General features: G+C 41.1%; 1 protein-coding gene across 15 annotated transcripts in view; it reads left to right on the forward strand.

Moving 5' to 3' along the window:
- LOC127003266 (microtubule-associated serine/threonine-protein kinase 3-like) overlaps positions 1 to 12,500 on the forward strand; it is a 196,103-nt gene that overhangs the window by 123,246 nt on the left and 60,357 nt on the right. The window contains exon 1 of one of the 15 annotated variants that reach the window (XM_050869705.1): positions 4,004 to 4,136. The exons of 12 other annotated variants lie outside the window; for them this stretch is intronic. In XM_050869705.1, coding sequence (XP_050725662.1) covers positions 4,071 to 4,136 — 66 coding nt within the window. In that variant the 5' untranslated portion in view covers positions 4,004 to 4,070. Of the gene's footprint in view, positions 1 to 4,003; positions 4,137 to 9,663; positions 9,825 to 12,500 lie in introns of those variants that run through there. 2 more of the 15 variants (XM_050869704.1, XM_050869703.1) reach the window with 2 other exon arrangements.

Consider the following 12,500-nt stretch of genomic DNA (forward strand, 5'->3'; position numbering starts at 1 on the left):
CGGCCACCTCATTATGGAAGGGAGGGGGAAAGGGACGATAAGGGGCAGGGGGAAGGGATGCAAGGAATAGATTGGATAGTGATTAAATGGTGAAGGGAGATGAGAAAGAAGAAAATGGCTGGGAAATTAGAAGGGGACAGAGGAAGAGGGAACTGACAGGGAAAAAGAAAAGAACTGGGAAAGAATAAAGGAAGTGAGCAAGAGAAAATAAGGGACTGCGAAAAAGAAGAAAAGAACTGGGAAAGAGGAAAGGAAAGGAGGAAGAAGAAAGGGACTGAGCAAGAGAAAATAAGGGACTGCGAAAAAGAAGAAAAGAACTGGGAAAGAGGAAAGGAAAGGAGGAAGAAGAAAGGGACTGAGCAAGAGAAAATAAGGGACTGAGAAAAAGAAGAAAAGAACTGGGAAAGAGGAAAGGAAAGGAGGAAGAAGAAAGGGACTGAGAAAGAGAAAATAAGGGACTGAGAAAAAGAAGAAAAGAACTGGGAAAGAGGAAAAGAAAGGAGGAAGAAGAAAGGGACTGAGCAAGAGAAAATAAGGGACTGAGAAAAAGAAGAAAAGAACTGAGAAAAAGGAAAGGAACTGAAGAAAATGGACAAAAAAGAAAAAAGGGAAAGGGAAATGAAGAAAGGAATTGGAAAAGGAAGAAAGGAATCGGAAAAGGGAGGAAAGGAACTGAAGAAAAAAGAAAACGGAAAAGAGAAATGAAGAAAGGAATTGGAAAACGAAGGAAAAGAACTGAAGAAAAAAGAAAACGGAAAAGAGAAATGAAGAAAGGAACTGGAAAAGGAAGAAAAGGATTGGAATGGAAAAAAAAGGGACTGGAAAAGGATGTAGAAAGGGACTTGGGAAATAAGATACAAACTGGAAATGCAAAAAAAAGAGACTGGGGAAGAAAGGGATTGAAGAAAAAGAAAAAAAAGGAACTGATAAACGAAGAAAATCTAATCATAATAAATAATAATAATAAAAGCGATACAAAATAATAATAATAATAATAATAACAATAATAATAATAAAGGAAAGGAGAATAGCGATAATTGAAAATGGAAGGAAGAAAGAAGACGCAATTGAATCCAGGTCTAAGAGTGTAACATTGAATAGAAAAGAGAACAACAGCAATCAGAATAAGGAGAGAAATAGATGCGGAAAATAAAGACGTAGGAGGGAAGGGGAAAGGGAACGAACTTACAAAAAAAAGACACTAAATTGAGGAGGAAAATACAAAATAGAAAAGAATAAAGGGAGAGAGAAAGGAAAGAAGGAAGAAAAGGAGGATCAGTAAAGAGGAAAAGGAAAGTACTAAGAAAAGAGAGAAATTGCAGAAGCTGATGATTGAAAGCGAAAAGGGACACTGAAATAAAGAGGAAACAAGGGAAACAAAGTAAAATAAAGAGAGAAAGAAAGGAGGAATAAAACGGAAAGGAGAAAGGACAGAGAAAGGGAAGACGGGGACGATAATAAAAAGCGAAAGAAGGGAACCATAGCAATCCAGATAAAGGAAGGAAGCAGGACGCAATAAATAACTGAGGAGATAAAGAAAAATAACCGATAAAAGGAAAGAGAAACAATGATGGAGAGTAAAGGAGAATGAAACGACCGTGATGTAATAAAGGAGAGGCGATAAAGAATAATGAACGGGAAATATGGCGATAAACGTAATGAAGCAGAGGAATAGAGAAAAGGAGAGAGAGAGAGAGAGAGAGAGAGAGAGAGAGAGGAAAGTGAGTAACGAGAGTTTTGGTGGAAATGAAAGATAGAGAGGAAGTAGAAGCGAAAAAGAAGAAAAATGGAAGGAGAAAAAGGAAAGAGGGAAAATGAAGGAAAAAAAAGAGAAATAAAATAGAACGAAGGAAAAGGAAAGTGGCAAAAAGAAGGAAAGAAGTATAAGAAAAAGGAGAGAAGAAGAAGAGAGAGAGAAAGACGGTAAAGCAGGGAAAAGAGAGATAGAGAGAATGTTGAAATATAATGAAGAAATAAGAAATAAGAACTAAATAATAACGATGGAAACACGATAACAACAACTACACTAATAAATAATAATAATAATAATAATAATAATAATAATAATAATAATAATAATAATAATAATAATAATAATAATAATAATAATAAAGACAGGATATTCAATAATTGGATTAAATATGTACTGTGTTGCGTTATCAGTGTTCGGGAGGAGGAAGAGGAGGAGGAGGAGGAGGAGGAAGAGGAAGAGGAAGAGGAAGACTAATGGGGGCGGAAAAAGTTATTGACAAGTAAGGGAAAGTTAAGTACAGGAAGAGGCGGTTCAGTTCAGCACACACACACACACACACACACACACACACACACACACACACACACACACACACACACACACACACCAGAGGACACACTATCTCACCCTATATCTCATTGACTGACTGACCGACTGGCTGACTGACCTGCAAACTGACTGACTGTATGAATGAATAAATGAATATCTTACTGAATAGCCAATTGACTGACTGGCTGACTAATGTGGCTGACCAATTGACTGACTGACTGATTGACTGACTGACTGACTGACTGACTAACTGATTGACTGGCACGCCGGATGTCTCACTCCCTCACCCTTGTCACTCATCCCCACCCTTCCTCACACCCACATCCCCTCATCCCCTTCTCTCCCTTGCATCCCTTCCCTATTCCCCTCTTCTCCTCTCTTCCTCCTCACATCCTTCCCCACCTTTCCTCTCTTGCTCCGTTCCTCTTTCTTTACCCTCTTTGCTTCTCTTTCATCCCTCTCTTCCCTCTCGCTTTTCCTTCTTTCCTCCCTTACCCTCTCCCACCCCTCTCCTTACCCTCCCCCTCTTTTTTTCACCCTCCCTCCTCCCTCCCCCTTTTCCAACTTTCTCTCCTTTCTCCCCCCATCTTCCATTTCCCCTTCCTTTCCCTTACTCCTCTTCCTCTCTCACCCTCTTACCCCTCTACCCTACTTACACACTTCTTTGCCCAGTGCCCCCAAAAAGCCAGGTGGGCCCACAAATACCTGCCCGGATACACATCACGACGACTGGTGACACTTGGCCCTGCTAGTTTAGGGGGTGATGGAGAGGAGGAGGAGGAGGAGGGTAGATGAGGAAGAGAGGGAAAAGCTAGGGAGAAGAGTAAGAGAGAGAGGGGAGGTTTTTAAGAGTATCATTAAAAAGAAAGAGACAGACAGGTGAAAAGGGACTGTGTAGAGAAGGGAAAACAGGTATGAAGGTTTGAGAAGAAAAAAATAAAAACGAAGAAAAGGAAGGTAGAGATGGAGAGGAGAAAAATGGGATGGATGAAGAGGGAGAAAGACAGGAAAGAGGGAGGGGCAGAAAGGAGTAAGAAAGGGAGAAGGAAAAGGAAGATGACGATTCTGTGAGAAGGAAGAGAAGGACAAATAGGAGAATAAGGAAGATACAGGGTTGAGAAAACAAGGGAAGAAATAAAGAAAAGAAATAAGAAAGGGAGAAAGAAAGGGAAAGGTAGGGAAGGAAAAGAGAGAGAGGAGCATAGGGAAGAGAACATAAGAACATAAGAACATAAGAACGCAGGAGTCTACAAGAGAAAAGAGGCCGAGCCTGAGGAGGCCTCTCCTTTTGACCCCCCCCCTGTGTATTTAACCCCACCTAATATCGCTGTCCATGAATTTATCTAGTCAGAAAATGGAATGAAGGAGAGATAGGAAGAAGAGAAATGAAGAAAACAGTATTAGGAAAGAAGACAGATAAGGGAAGAAGGATAGGGAATAGGATGGTCAGGAGAAGAGGAGAGGGATTGAACACGAGGTTACTAGAGAACAGAGGAGAGGTTACATCACACGTCTGGCAGGCCAACACAACAGTCCCCCCCACAACAACCACCCCCGACCCCACCCCCTCTACGCCGCTACACACACTGGCAATGACGTAGAGAGTGATAGGCGAAGAGTTTCCTTATTATGTTTGGGATGGGTGCCAGGGTTTGCAGGTGTGTGTGTGTGTGTGTGTGTGTGTGTGTGGAGGATGTGTTAGTTGTGATCTGACATCCGTGCGCGTACTAGCTATGTTGTGTTACTCCGTGGTGTTGGTGTAGTGTTGATGATGGTGGTGATGGTCGTATACAAGAAGAGGACGGTGGTGGTGAGGCCCAGGGTGTTGACTTACGTGAGTTGTGTTCCTTTGGTAATGATGTGGTGGTGGTGGTGGTGGTGGTGTAGGGAAGTAGAGTTGTGTACATTTGGTGGTGGTGATAGTGGTGATGAAGCATTGGTAAGGGTGAAGAGAAGTGGAGTTGTATACAATTTATGGTGATATTGTGTGTTGGTGGTGTTGTTGTGTTATTGGTGATGCTGCAGACAGCGGTGGTGGTGAAGTTGGTAATTCTGGAAGCGTTGGTGACTTGGATTAAGTTTGTTTGTATGTAAGTATGTTTGTGTTTAAGTTGACCTCCTCTGTGTTTTCTTTCCCTCTGTTCCCCTTTTCTCCTCTTGATTTCACTGGTGCATTTCCTCTTCTTCACGTCTTCAAGAGGTGATATATTAAAAAAAAGTATTATATCGTTTGGTCTCGTTTGTCTCTTACTCTTTATTTACCTTTTTTTAATTCTTCTTTATTTTTTCATGTCTTTGTTCTCGAAAATATTGTTACTTTTGTTTTGCTTTCATTTATTCTCATATTTACCCGTCTATTTCTTCCCTTACTCATGCCTTCACTCATTCATCCAATTATTCATTCTTTCACTCACTCACTCACTCTCTCTTCCCTTCTCTCTCTTAACAACCTTTTCATTCTCCTTCATCCTTTAGCTTGATCCTCCGTTCCTTCCTTCAAACGTACGCACGCACACACAAACCCCTTACACTCCTTACCTACCCTCATTCTTTACCTTACTCGTTTCCTCATCCCTGCACTTACACGCGCACCATATCAGAATAATAGCCGTAATAGTTGGGGAGGTAAGTTGGGTGGTAGGTAAGGTAAGGGTAAGTAAGGTAAAGGGTAGGTAAGGTAAGGTAAGGTAAGGTGAGGGGGAGGTAAGGGGAGAAGTTTTTGGGCGCATAAAGCGTTGTCTCGTGTCCGAATGTGGCCCGCTGACACACTTCATGCATTGTTGTGGAGATGCGTCTCATTAATGCATTTTTGGGTCAAGAACATGACAAGTAGAGCCCCTGACGTGACGGCCGCTTGATGTACTGGTTGATATGTGAGGTGGGTGTGGGTGTGTGTGTGTGTGTGTGTGTGTATTGATATAAATAACTTGTCGAGGAAAGAATTCGTGTCAAGGTGATTTCATTGCTACTACTACTACTATTACTACTACTACTACTACTACTACCACTACTACTACCACTACCACTACTACTACTACTACTACTACTACTATTACTACTACTACTACTACTACTACTACTACTACTACTACTACTACTACTACTACTACTACTACTACTACTACTACTACTACTACTACTACTACTACTACTACTACTACTACTACTACTACTACTACTACTACTATTACTACTACTACTGTTATATTGCTTTATCTTGAGCTTACTTCCCTGTTATTATTAGTCATTGTTTGTCTCGTCTTCTCTTCATCTCTCCAACGGTTTATCTCTCCAATTAGTTATCTTCTCACTTATTACCTCCTCAAATGTCTTCATCTTAATTGCAACTTGTTAATTTCCCCTCCTCCTCCTCCTCCTCCTTTGAACTGCCCACATTCCCTCGTTGCTAATGTCTGGAGGAGGAAGAGGAGGAGGTGGTAGTGGTGGTGGTGGTGGTGACTCATGCTCTCAACTCCCACGGATCACCATGTACAGTAACCACCACCACCACCACTACCACCATCACTACCACCACTCATTTTTTCCTCTATCATCAGTATAACCACCACGTCCACCTTCACTCCACTTCCTCCTCCTCCTCCTCCTCCTATTCTCCCTCTTTCGTTGCTTTTATCTAACATTCATTTTTCTCTCCCTTTTATTTATTTTATTTCTTTGCACTCTAGATTTTTTTTTCCTCTCCACATTCACTTTTATTCTGTTCTGCTCCTCTTTCCTTTTATCTTCCCCTCGTTTTTAATTTGTTTTCCTCCCCTTTTTATTTCGTTTTCCTTTTAACTCTTTCCGCCTACACACACACACACACACACACACACACACACACACACACACACGGAAAAGCTTTAGTCCCCCTCAACAATCTCTTCGTTGTTACACGTGAGGAAAAAGAAAAGAAAAATGTGACAATATCTGCTTGTAGTATTTAGTTCACCGTGTCCCGTTTTCTTTAAATATGCATGAGGCAAAGGGGGAAACTATGCAAAGAAGAAGAAATAGAATGGCTAACTAACTGGACTCACTCTCTTATTTATTGACCATTAATTGTGGAGTATATTTATTTATTTTTCTTATCAGTTTCCTTATTCTACTTCTTTTACTTATCATTACTTTACTTACTTTCATTTATCTACGAAGGAAAACAAAATGGGAAATGTTAAATCTTGTCTCTGTTCTTTACGTTTGCACTTTTGATCTTCCCTCTGGCTTATAGACGAGAGAGAGAGAGAGAGAGAGAGAGAGAGAGAGAGAGAGAGAGAGCGCAATAACAACGAACAAGGCTACATCTCCATCTCTCGCCCTGACAGATGGTGACTTAGAGCCGTAGAGTTGCTGTGTCCGCCCAAATTGGCCTGACTGGGTCGACAGGGGCGTGTGGCAGGGTTTAGGGGATGTCAGAGTGGTGCTACAGGGTCAGGGGAGGGAAAGGAGAGCATGTTAAAGGGAGGAAAATGGAGAGGAAGAAAGGTAGAGAAAAGGGAAGGATGAGAGAGGAAGAACATGTAAAGTGAGGGAGGTTAGCCATATTAGACTGACAAGGGATGTGATAGAGATCGGGCAGGGTTTGTGGTACATCAGAATAGTTAAACAGGGCAGGCCAGGGAAAGAGGAAGATGGGAAAGAGAGAAGAAATTAAAAAATAAAATATAAAATAGAAAGGGAGGTAGACATATTGGACTGACAGGGGATGTGATAGAGATGGGGCAGTGTTTGTGGTATATCAGAATAGTAAAAAAGGAGAAAGCAGAGGAAGATGAAAATGGGAAACGGAGAAAATAGAAAGAATAGAAAGAATAGAAAATAGAAAGGGAGGTTAGGTATACTGGACTGACAGGGGATGTGACAGGGATATAGCAGTGTTTGTAGTATATCAGAGTAGTTAAACAGGGTCAAGACAGGGATGGGAAGGGTAGGAAAAGAAGGAAAGTAAAGAGTAAGGGAGGTTATGCATATTGACAAGGACCGGTTGACAAGAGCTGGCTGAGAGGGGTTGACCGGACATAAGTGGTTTGTGGTGTAACAGAATAGTTAAACATGGTCAAAACAAAGGATGGGAAGGGTATGAAAGGCAGGAAAATAAAGAGTTAGGGAGGTTAGGCATATTGGAGTGACAGGTGTTTGCTGGTTCTATGGGTTAACCGGTTCGTGGCGGTTGGGGCGAGGTAGGAGGAAGGGAGCTAAGTAGGATGTAGGTTGTCGAAAGGAAGGGATGTTTAATAGTCTACGGTGGAAGTACTCAGTTTAAATTGATAGGGTAGAGTAGTAGAGTAGTAGAGTAGTGCTGGCAGAAGAGCTGAAGGCTATCAAGAATGAATGAAAGAGAAGTGAGAAAAAGAGTAGATTAAGGAAGTAAGGGAAAGAGATAACGTAATCTCACGTAACTAACTGCTCTTTCGGCCACCTCTTCAGATTCTGTACAGGAGCAGTGAGTAGCTGGCTTTTTTTTTTTGTTGTTGTTTCCTTTTTTGTGTGCCCTTGTGTTGTCTCCTTTGCTGTAAAAAAAATAAATCGGCAAGGACAGAGGAATGGGATGAATCAACTGAAGAATCTATTAGTGTGTAAGACATCAAATAAAAAAAATCAAAAAAATGAAAAGGTAAGGGGGTTAAAGAGTAAGTAATAGGAGAGAAGAGAGGAGAACACAGGGAGGTAGGGATTAATTAAAAAGGGGAAGAATCTATCAGTGTGTAAGACATCAAATTGGAATCCAAAAAGGGCGAAATAGGCAGGTGAGGGGTTTAAGGTAATTAGCACGGGAAGAAAAGGGGAGAAAACAGGAGGTAGGGATAAATTAAAAAGGGGAAGAATTTATTAGTTTGTAGAATATCAAATTGCAATCTAAAAAAGGTGGAACAAGAAGATAAGGGGATTAAATAAGGTAACTGGTAAGGGTATACACAAGGGGAAGAATCCGTGATGTGAGTGAGGGAAGATAAGGGAAAGGGGGGAAGAATCCATTAATTTGCAGGACATCAAAATGGTGAATAAAAGATGGAATTTCGAAGGTAAAATAGAGAGGTATAAACTTCAACAGGTCAATTGGCAGGGGTAGAGAGCAGGGGAGTAGAGGCAGACTAAGGAAGGGAGCGAATCCATTAGTTTTTAGGACATCAAAATGGAAATCGAAAAGAATGGAATCGAATAGGTAAAATAGGCAGATATGGGCTTAAAGAGGCAAATTGACACCGGATGGGCTTAAAGAGGCAAATTGACACCGGTAATGGACGAAAGGAGTCAAGGAAATAGGGGCAGATAAAGGGAGAGGAAGAATCTATTAGTTTTTTGGATACTAGATTGGTAAATAAAAAGGTGGAACGGGCAGGTACATTGGGACTTAAATGGTGTAGATTGGCAAAGATAGAGAAAGGAGACGGTATTTATAGAAAGGTGAAGAATCTAGTAATTTATAGAACATCAAAATGGTAAATAAAATGGATGGAATGAAAAGGTGGAATAGGCATGTATGTTGGAAGTTAAATAGTGTTGATTAGCAAGCAGAGGGTTAATTTAGAAAGGGGAAGAATCCAGTAATTTATAAAACATTAAAATGGTAAATAAAATGGATGGAATGAAAATGTGGAATAGGCATGTATGTTGGGAGTTAAATAGTGTTGATTAGCAAGCAGAGGGTTAATTTAGAAAGGGGTAGAATCCATTTTTTATTGTAAAGGAAGCAACTCAAGACCAAAAATATATGAGAAATAGAAATCCCACAAATCAATGCCCCTATAAAAGAGAGTATAGAGGAGTGGCCAAAAGAGAGGTCAAGTGCGGCTGGAGAGGTGTCTTATTTTATGGAACAACAAAATCGCAAACAAAATGAATAGCACGACAAAGGTACAGGTAAAGGTGAGACGCTATACATAAAATATCACCTAGTTACTAAGTTTGGTGATGTGAGGGATGGAGTTATTTACAGCGGCGGGGCAGAAGGAGGGCAGCGGCGGTAGGGGAGGACAGGGGAGAAGGGCAGTCAGGTAGCGGCAATCCAGGACACCTTTCCATATCTGTCTGTGAGGTAATCGCATGAGCGGGTATGCCTCACCAAAAGCCAGGTAAATATTGTGACTGATGGGGCTTCGTGCACGCTCTGGTCTGTCTTTGTGTCACCTGTTCTCTCTCTCTCTCTCTCTCGTTCTCGCTCTCGCTCTCGCATGGCAGGTGTATTGCAACGTGCCCTGGGAAACCTTGCAGTTGTGTTTTGCTCGGTTACATAGGTGATTTAGAGAGAGAGAGAGAGAGAGAGAGAGAGAGAGAGAGGAGGTCAAAAAGAAGCCAAACCTATGCCCACTTTTGTTTCTGGTCTCCTCCACACATCTTCTCCAGTTGGTAGTGTGTGGTTATCGCGAGAGGTTGTGGTAGTGGTGGTCAGGTCCCTTGGTCAGGTCACCGCCACACCATTAAGCGCACCTCGAGCCAGCAAGACCCGCAGACCCGGTGACCTAACGTGATAGTGACAGTGTGACCTCTGATCCCGCTTCTGACCCACTCTCATCTTCTAGCCGTGAGCCTATGATGGATACGTTGGATTTTTCGTGACCTTGTTTTTGGTGTTTATCTGCATGTGTGTGTGACCTTATTTGTGTGTGTGTGACCTCGTTTGACCTTTCGCCTCTTGGTTTCGTGATTTTTGTTCGTCTGTGGTCTTGGTGGTTTTTTTTTATTTATTTATTTATTTTTTGTTTGTTTTTTGTTGGGGGCGTCGTGGTCATCACATCTCATATCTCCATTGTGAGTTGAATTTGTTTTCCTCTTCCTCGTATTCTTCTTTTCTCTTCTTTACACTCTTCCTTCTTCCCTACCATCCGTCTCTTTGTATTTTTTTCACTTGTTTCGTCTCTCTCTTCCCTCTTTCTCTCTTCTCTGTTGTATCTCTTTTGTTTTTTCTCTCTTCTTTCCTTGGTTCTGTTCTTTCTCCTTGTTTTTCTCTCGCTTATCTCTTCCCTCTTGTTTTTCTCTCTCTTATCTTATCTTTCCTCCTTCCTCCTTTCTGCCGCATCTCCTTCCTCCCTTATCATCTTTGTGTTCGTGTGACGTGTTTCTTTTATTTTCTCTTCTTATCCTCTTTTTTTTTCTTTCCTGTTCTCATGCTCTCTCCTTCCTTCCTTTCTCTTCATTCTTCTCTAAGTGTTATTTTCTCCTCCTTCCTTTTTTTCTTCTCTTTCTCCTTCCTTTCTCCCCCTCTATTTTCCATGGGTTAGTTTCTCCTTTTCACTTCGTATTTTCTCTCTCCCTCCTCTTCACCCCTCTCCTTCATCCTCCCTTCCTCCTCCTTTCACAATCTTCCTGCTTTCTCTGCTTTTTCTTCTCTCTCTCTTTGACCTAACGTGACCTCAGGCAATAGATATGGCCTCTCCAACTTTCTTTCCTTCCTGCTCTCTTTCTCCCTTTCTTCCTCCAACTTGTCTCCTTCCTTTTCTCCTTCTGTCTCCTTCCCACTCTTCTTCCTACTTAAAATTATCAACTCTAACTTACTGCTGCGTTTTCCTTCTTTTCTTCCTTTCTCCTCATTTTTTCTTCCTTCCTTTATTCATTTCTTTCCTCCTCCATTCTTGGCTCTTAATAATAACCTGATATTTCATGTTGACCTGGTTTGTATGACTCCCTCTTCTTCTTCTTCTTCCTCCTATTCTCCTTCCTTCTCCTCTTCTTCATCATTCTCTTCTATCTGCTTTTTTTTTCATCTTCCTCTTCATAATCTAACTTTCTCTCCTTTATCTCTCCTTTCTCCGTGCTTCCTTTTGTTTCTCCTCCTCCTCCTCCTCCTCCTCCTCCTCCAGCATCAAGAGGAAGACTCATCCTCCTCTTTGCCTCTTGGATCCTCTTTCTTCGCCTCGGTGGAGAAGATAAGGTGTGTGTGTGTGTGTGTGTGTGTGTGTGTGTGTGTGTGTGTGTGTGTGTGTGTGTGTTTCTTCGTCATAGCCTTCATCATGTACGGTTTTCCTCTCTCTCTCTCTCTCTCTCTCTCTCTCTCTCTCTCTCTCTCTCTCTCTCTCTCTCTCTCTCTCTCTCTCTCTCTCTCTCTCTCTCTCTCTCTCTCTCTCTCTCTCTCTCTCTCTCTCTCTCTCTCTCTCTCTCTCTCTCAATACCCACAATCTTGCCCTGCGTTCCCTTGAGAATCTCAACACACACACACACACACACACACACACACACACACACACACACACACACACAGAGCATGAAGTCGTCTATTTCATATTTTCTTTAATTTTCTTTCATTATGTTATCCCAGAAAAAAAATTACATTATTATGATGGAGAACTTTTAAAGGAGCAAGAAAGAATTAAGAATAAAAAAAAAAAACGTAAAATAAATATAAAAAAACGAACAAAAATGAGGGTAGAGTGAAGCCTTTTCTTGGCGAGAGAGAGAGAGAGAGAGAAAAAAAAATATCATAGTACACCTTTACCGGCACACACACACACACACACACACACACAGGTGATCTAAGTGTGTGTGTGTGTGTGTGTGTGTGTGTGTGTGTGTGTGTGTGTGTGTGTGTGTGTGTGTGTGTGTTGGCATGCGGGCAGGTGAGCGGGGCAGCCACGAGGTGAATATAGAAAACAAAAAAAAATTGATACTTACGCTGCTCTTGTACTCACTAAAATATAAAGTAGGGATTATTTTTATTATATTTATCCTTTTAGATGAAGCTGCGTTTGTCGAGTTTTTCATATATATCTTTTTTTTGCATAATTCTTTAATGTTACTGGGATTCAGTTAAAATAAAAAGCAATGATATTTTTTTTACTGATATTTGTGTTATTTTATTTTTAAGCCCCGTTTGGTAATCTTTTTTCTTAATATTGTTTCTGTGTTATTTTTGTGTGAGTTTTTTCATGTTTTTTTTTCATGTTGGTTTGTTTCCATTGCCGTAAAGAAAAGATATTAAAACAGATCAAAACAATGGAATAAAAAAGAAGAAAGAAAAGACATTAAAATGAAAAATAAGTAGGAGAAGGAAAGAGAAAATATATAATAAAAATGATAATAGAACTGTTGTTAGGCTCCTCCTCCTCCTCCTCCTCCTCCCCCCTTCCTCCTCCTCCTCCTCCTCCAACATATTTTTACACTTTTTTCTCTGAACTATCCGAGTGATTTCCCCCTTTTTTCTGCCTTCCTCTTCCTCTTCCTCTTTACAGCTTCTGGCTCGTTAAACCCATTCATCTTCTCTTCC

The sequence above is a fragment of the Eriocheir sinensis genome, chromosome 25 (assembly GCF_024679095.1).
Source record: "Eriocheir sinensis breed Jianghai 21 chromosome 25, ASM2467909v1, whole genome shotgun sequence".
In the NCBI taxonomy this organism is placed as follows: domain Eukaryota; kingdom Metazoa; phylum Arthropoda; class Malacostraca; order Decapoda; family Varunidae; genus Eriocheir; species Eriocheir sinensis.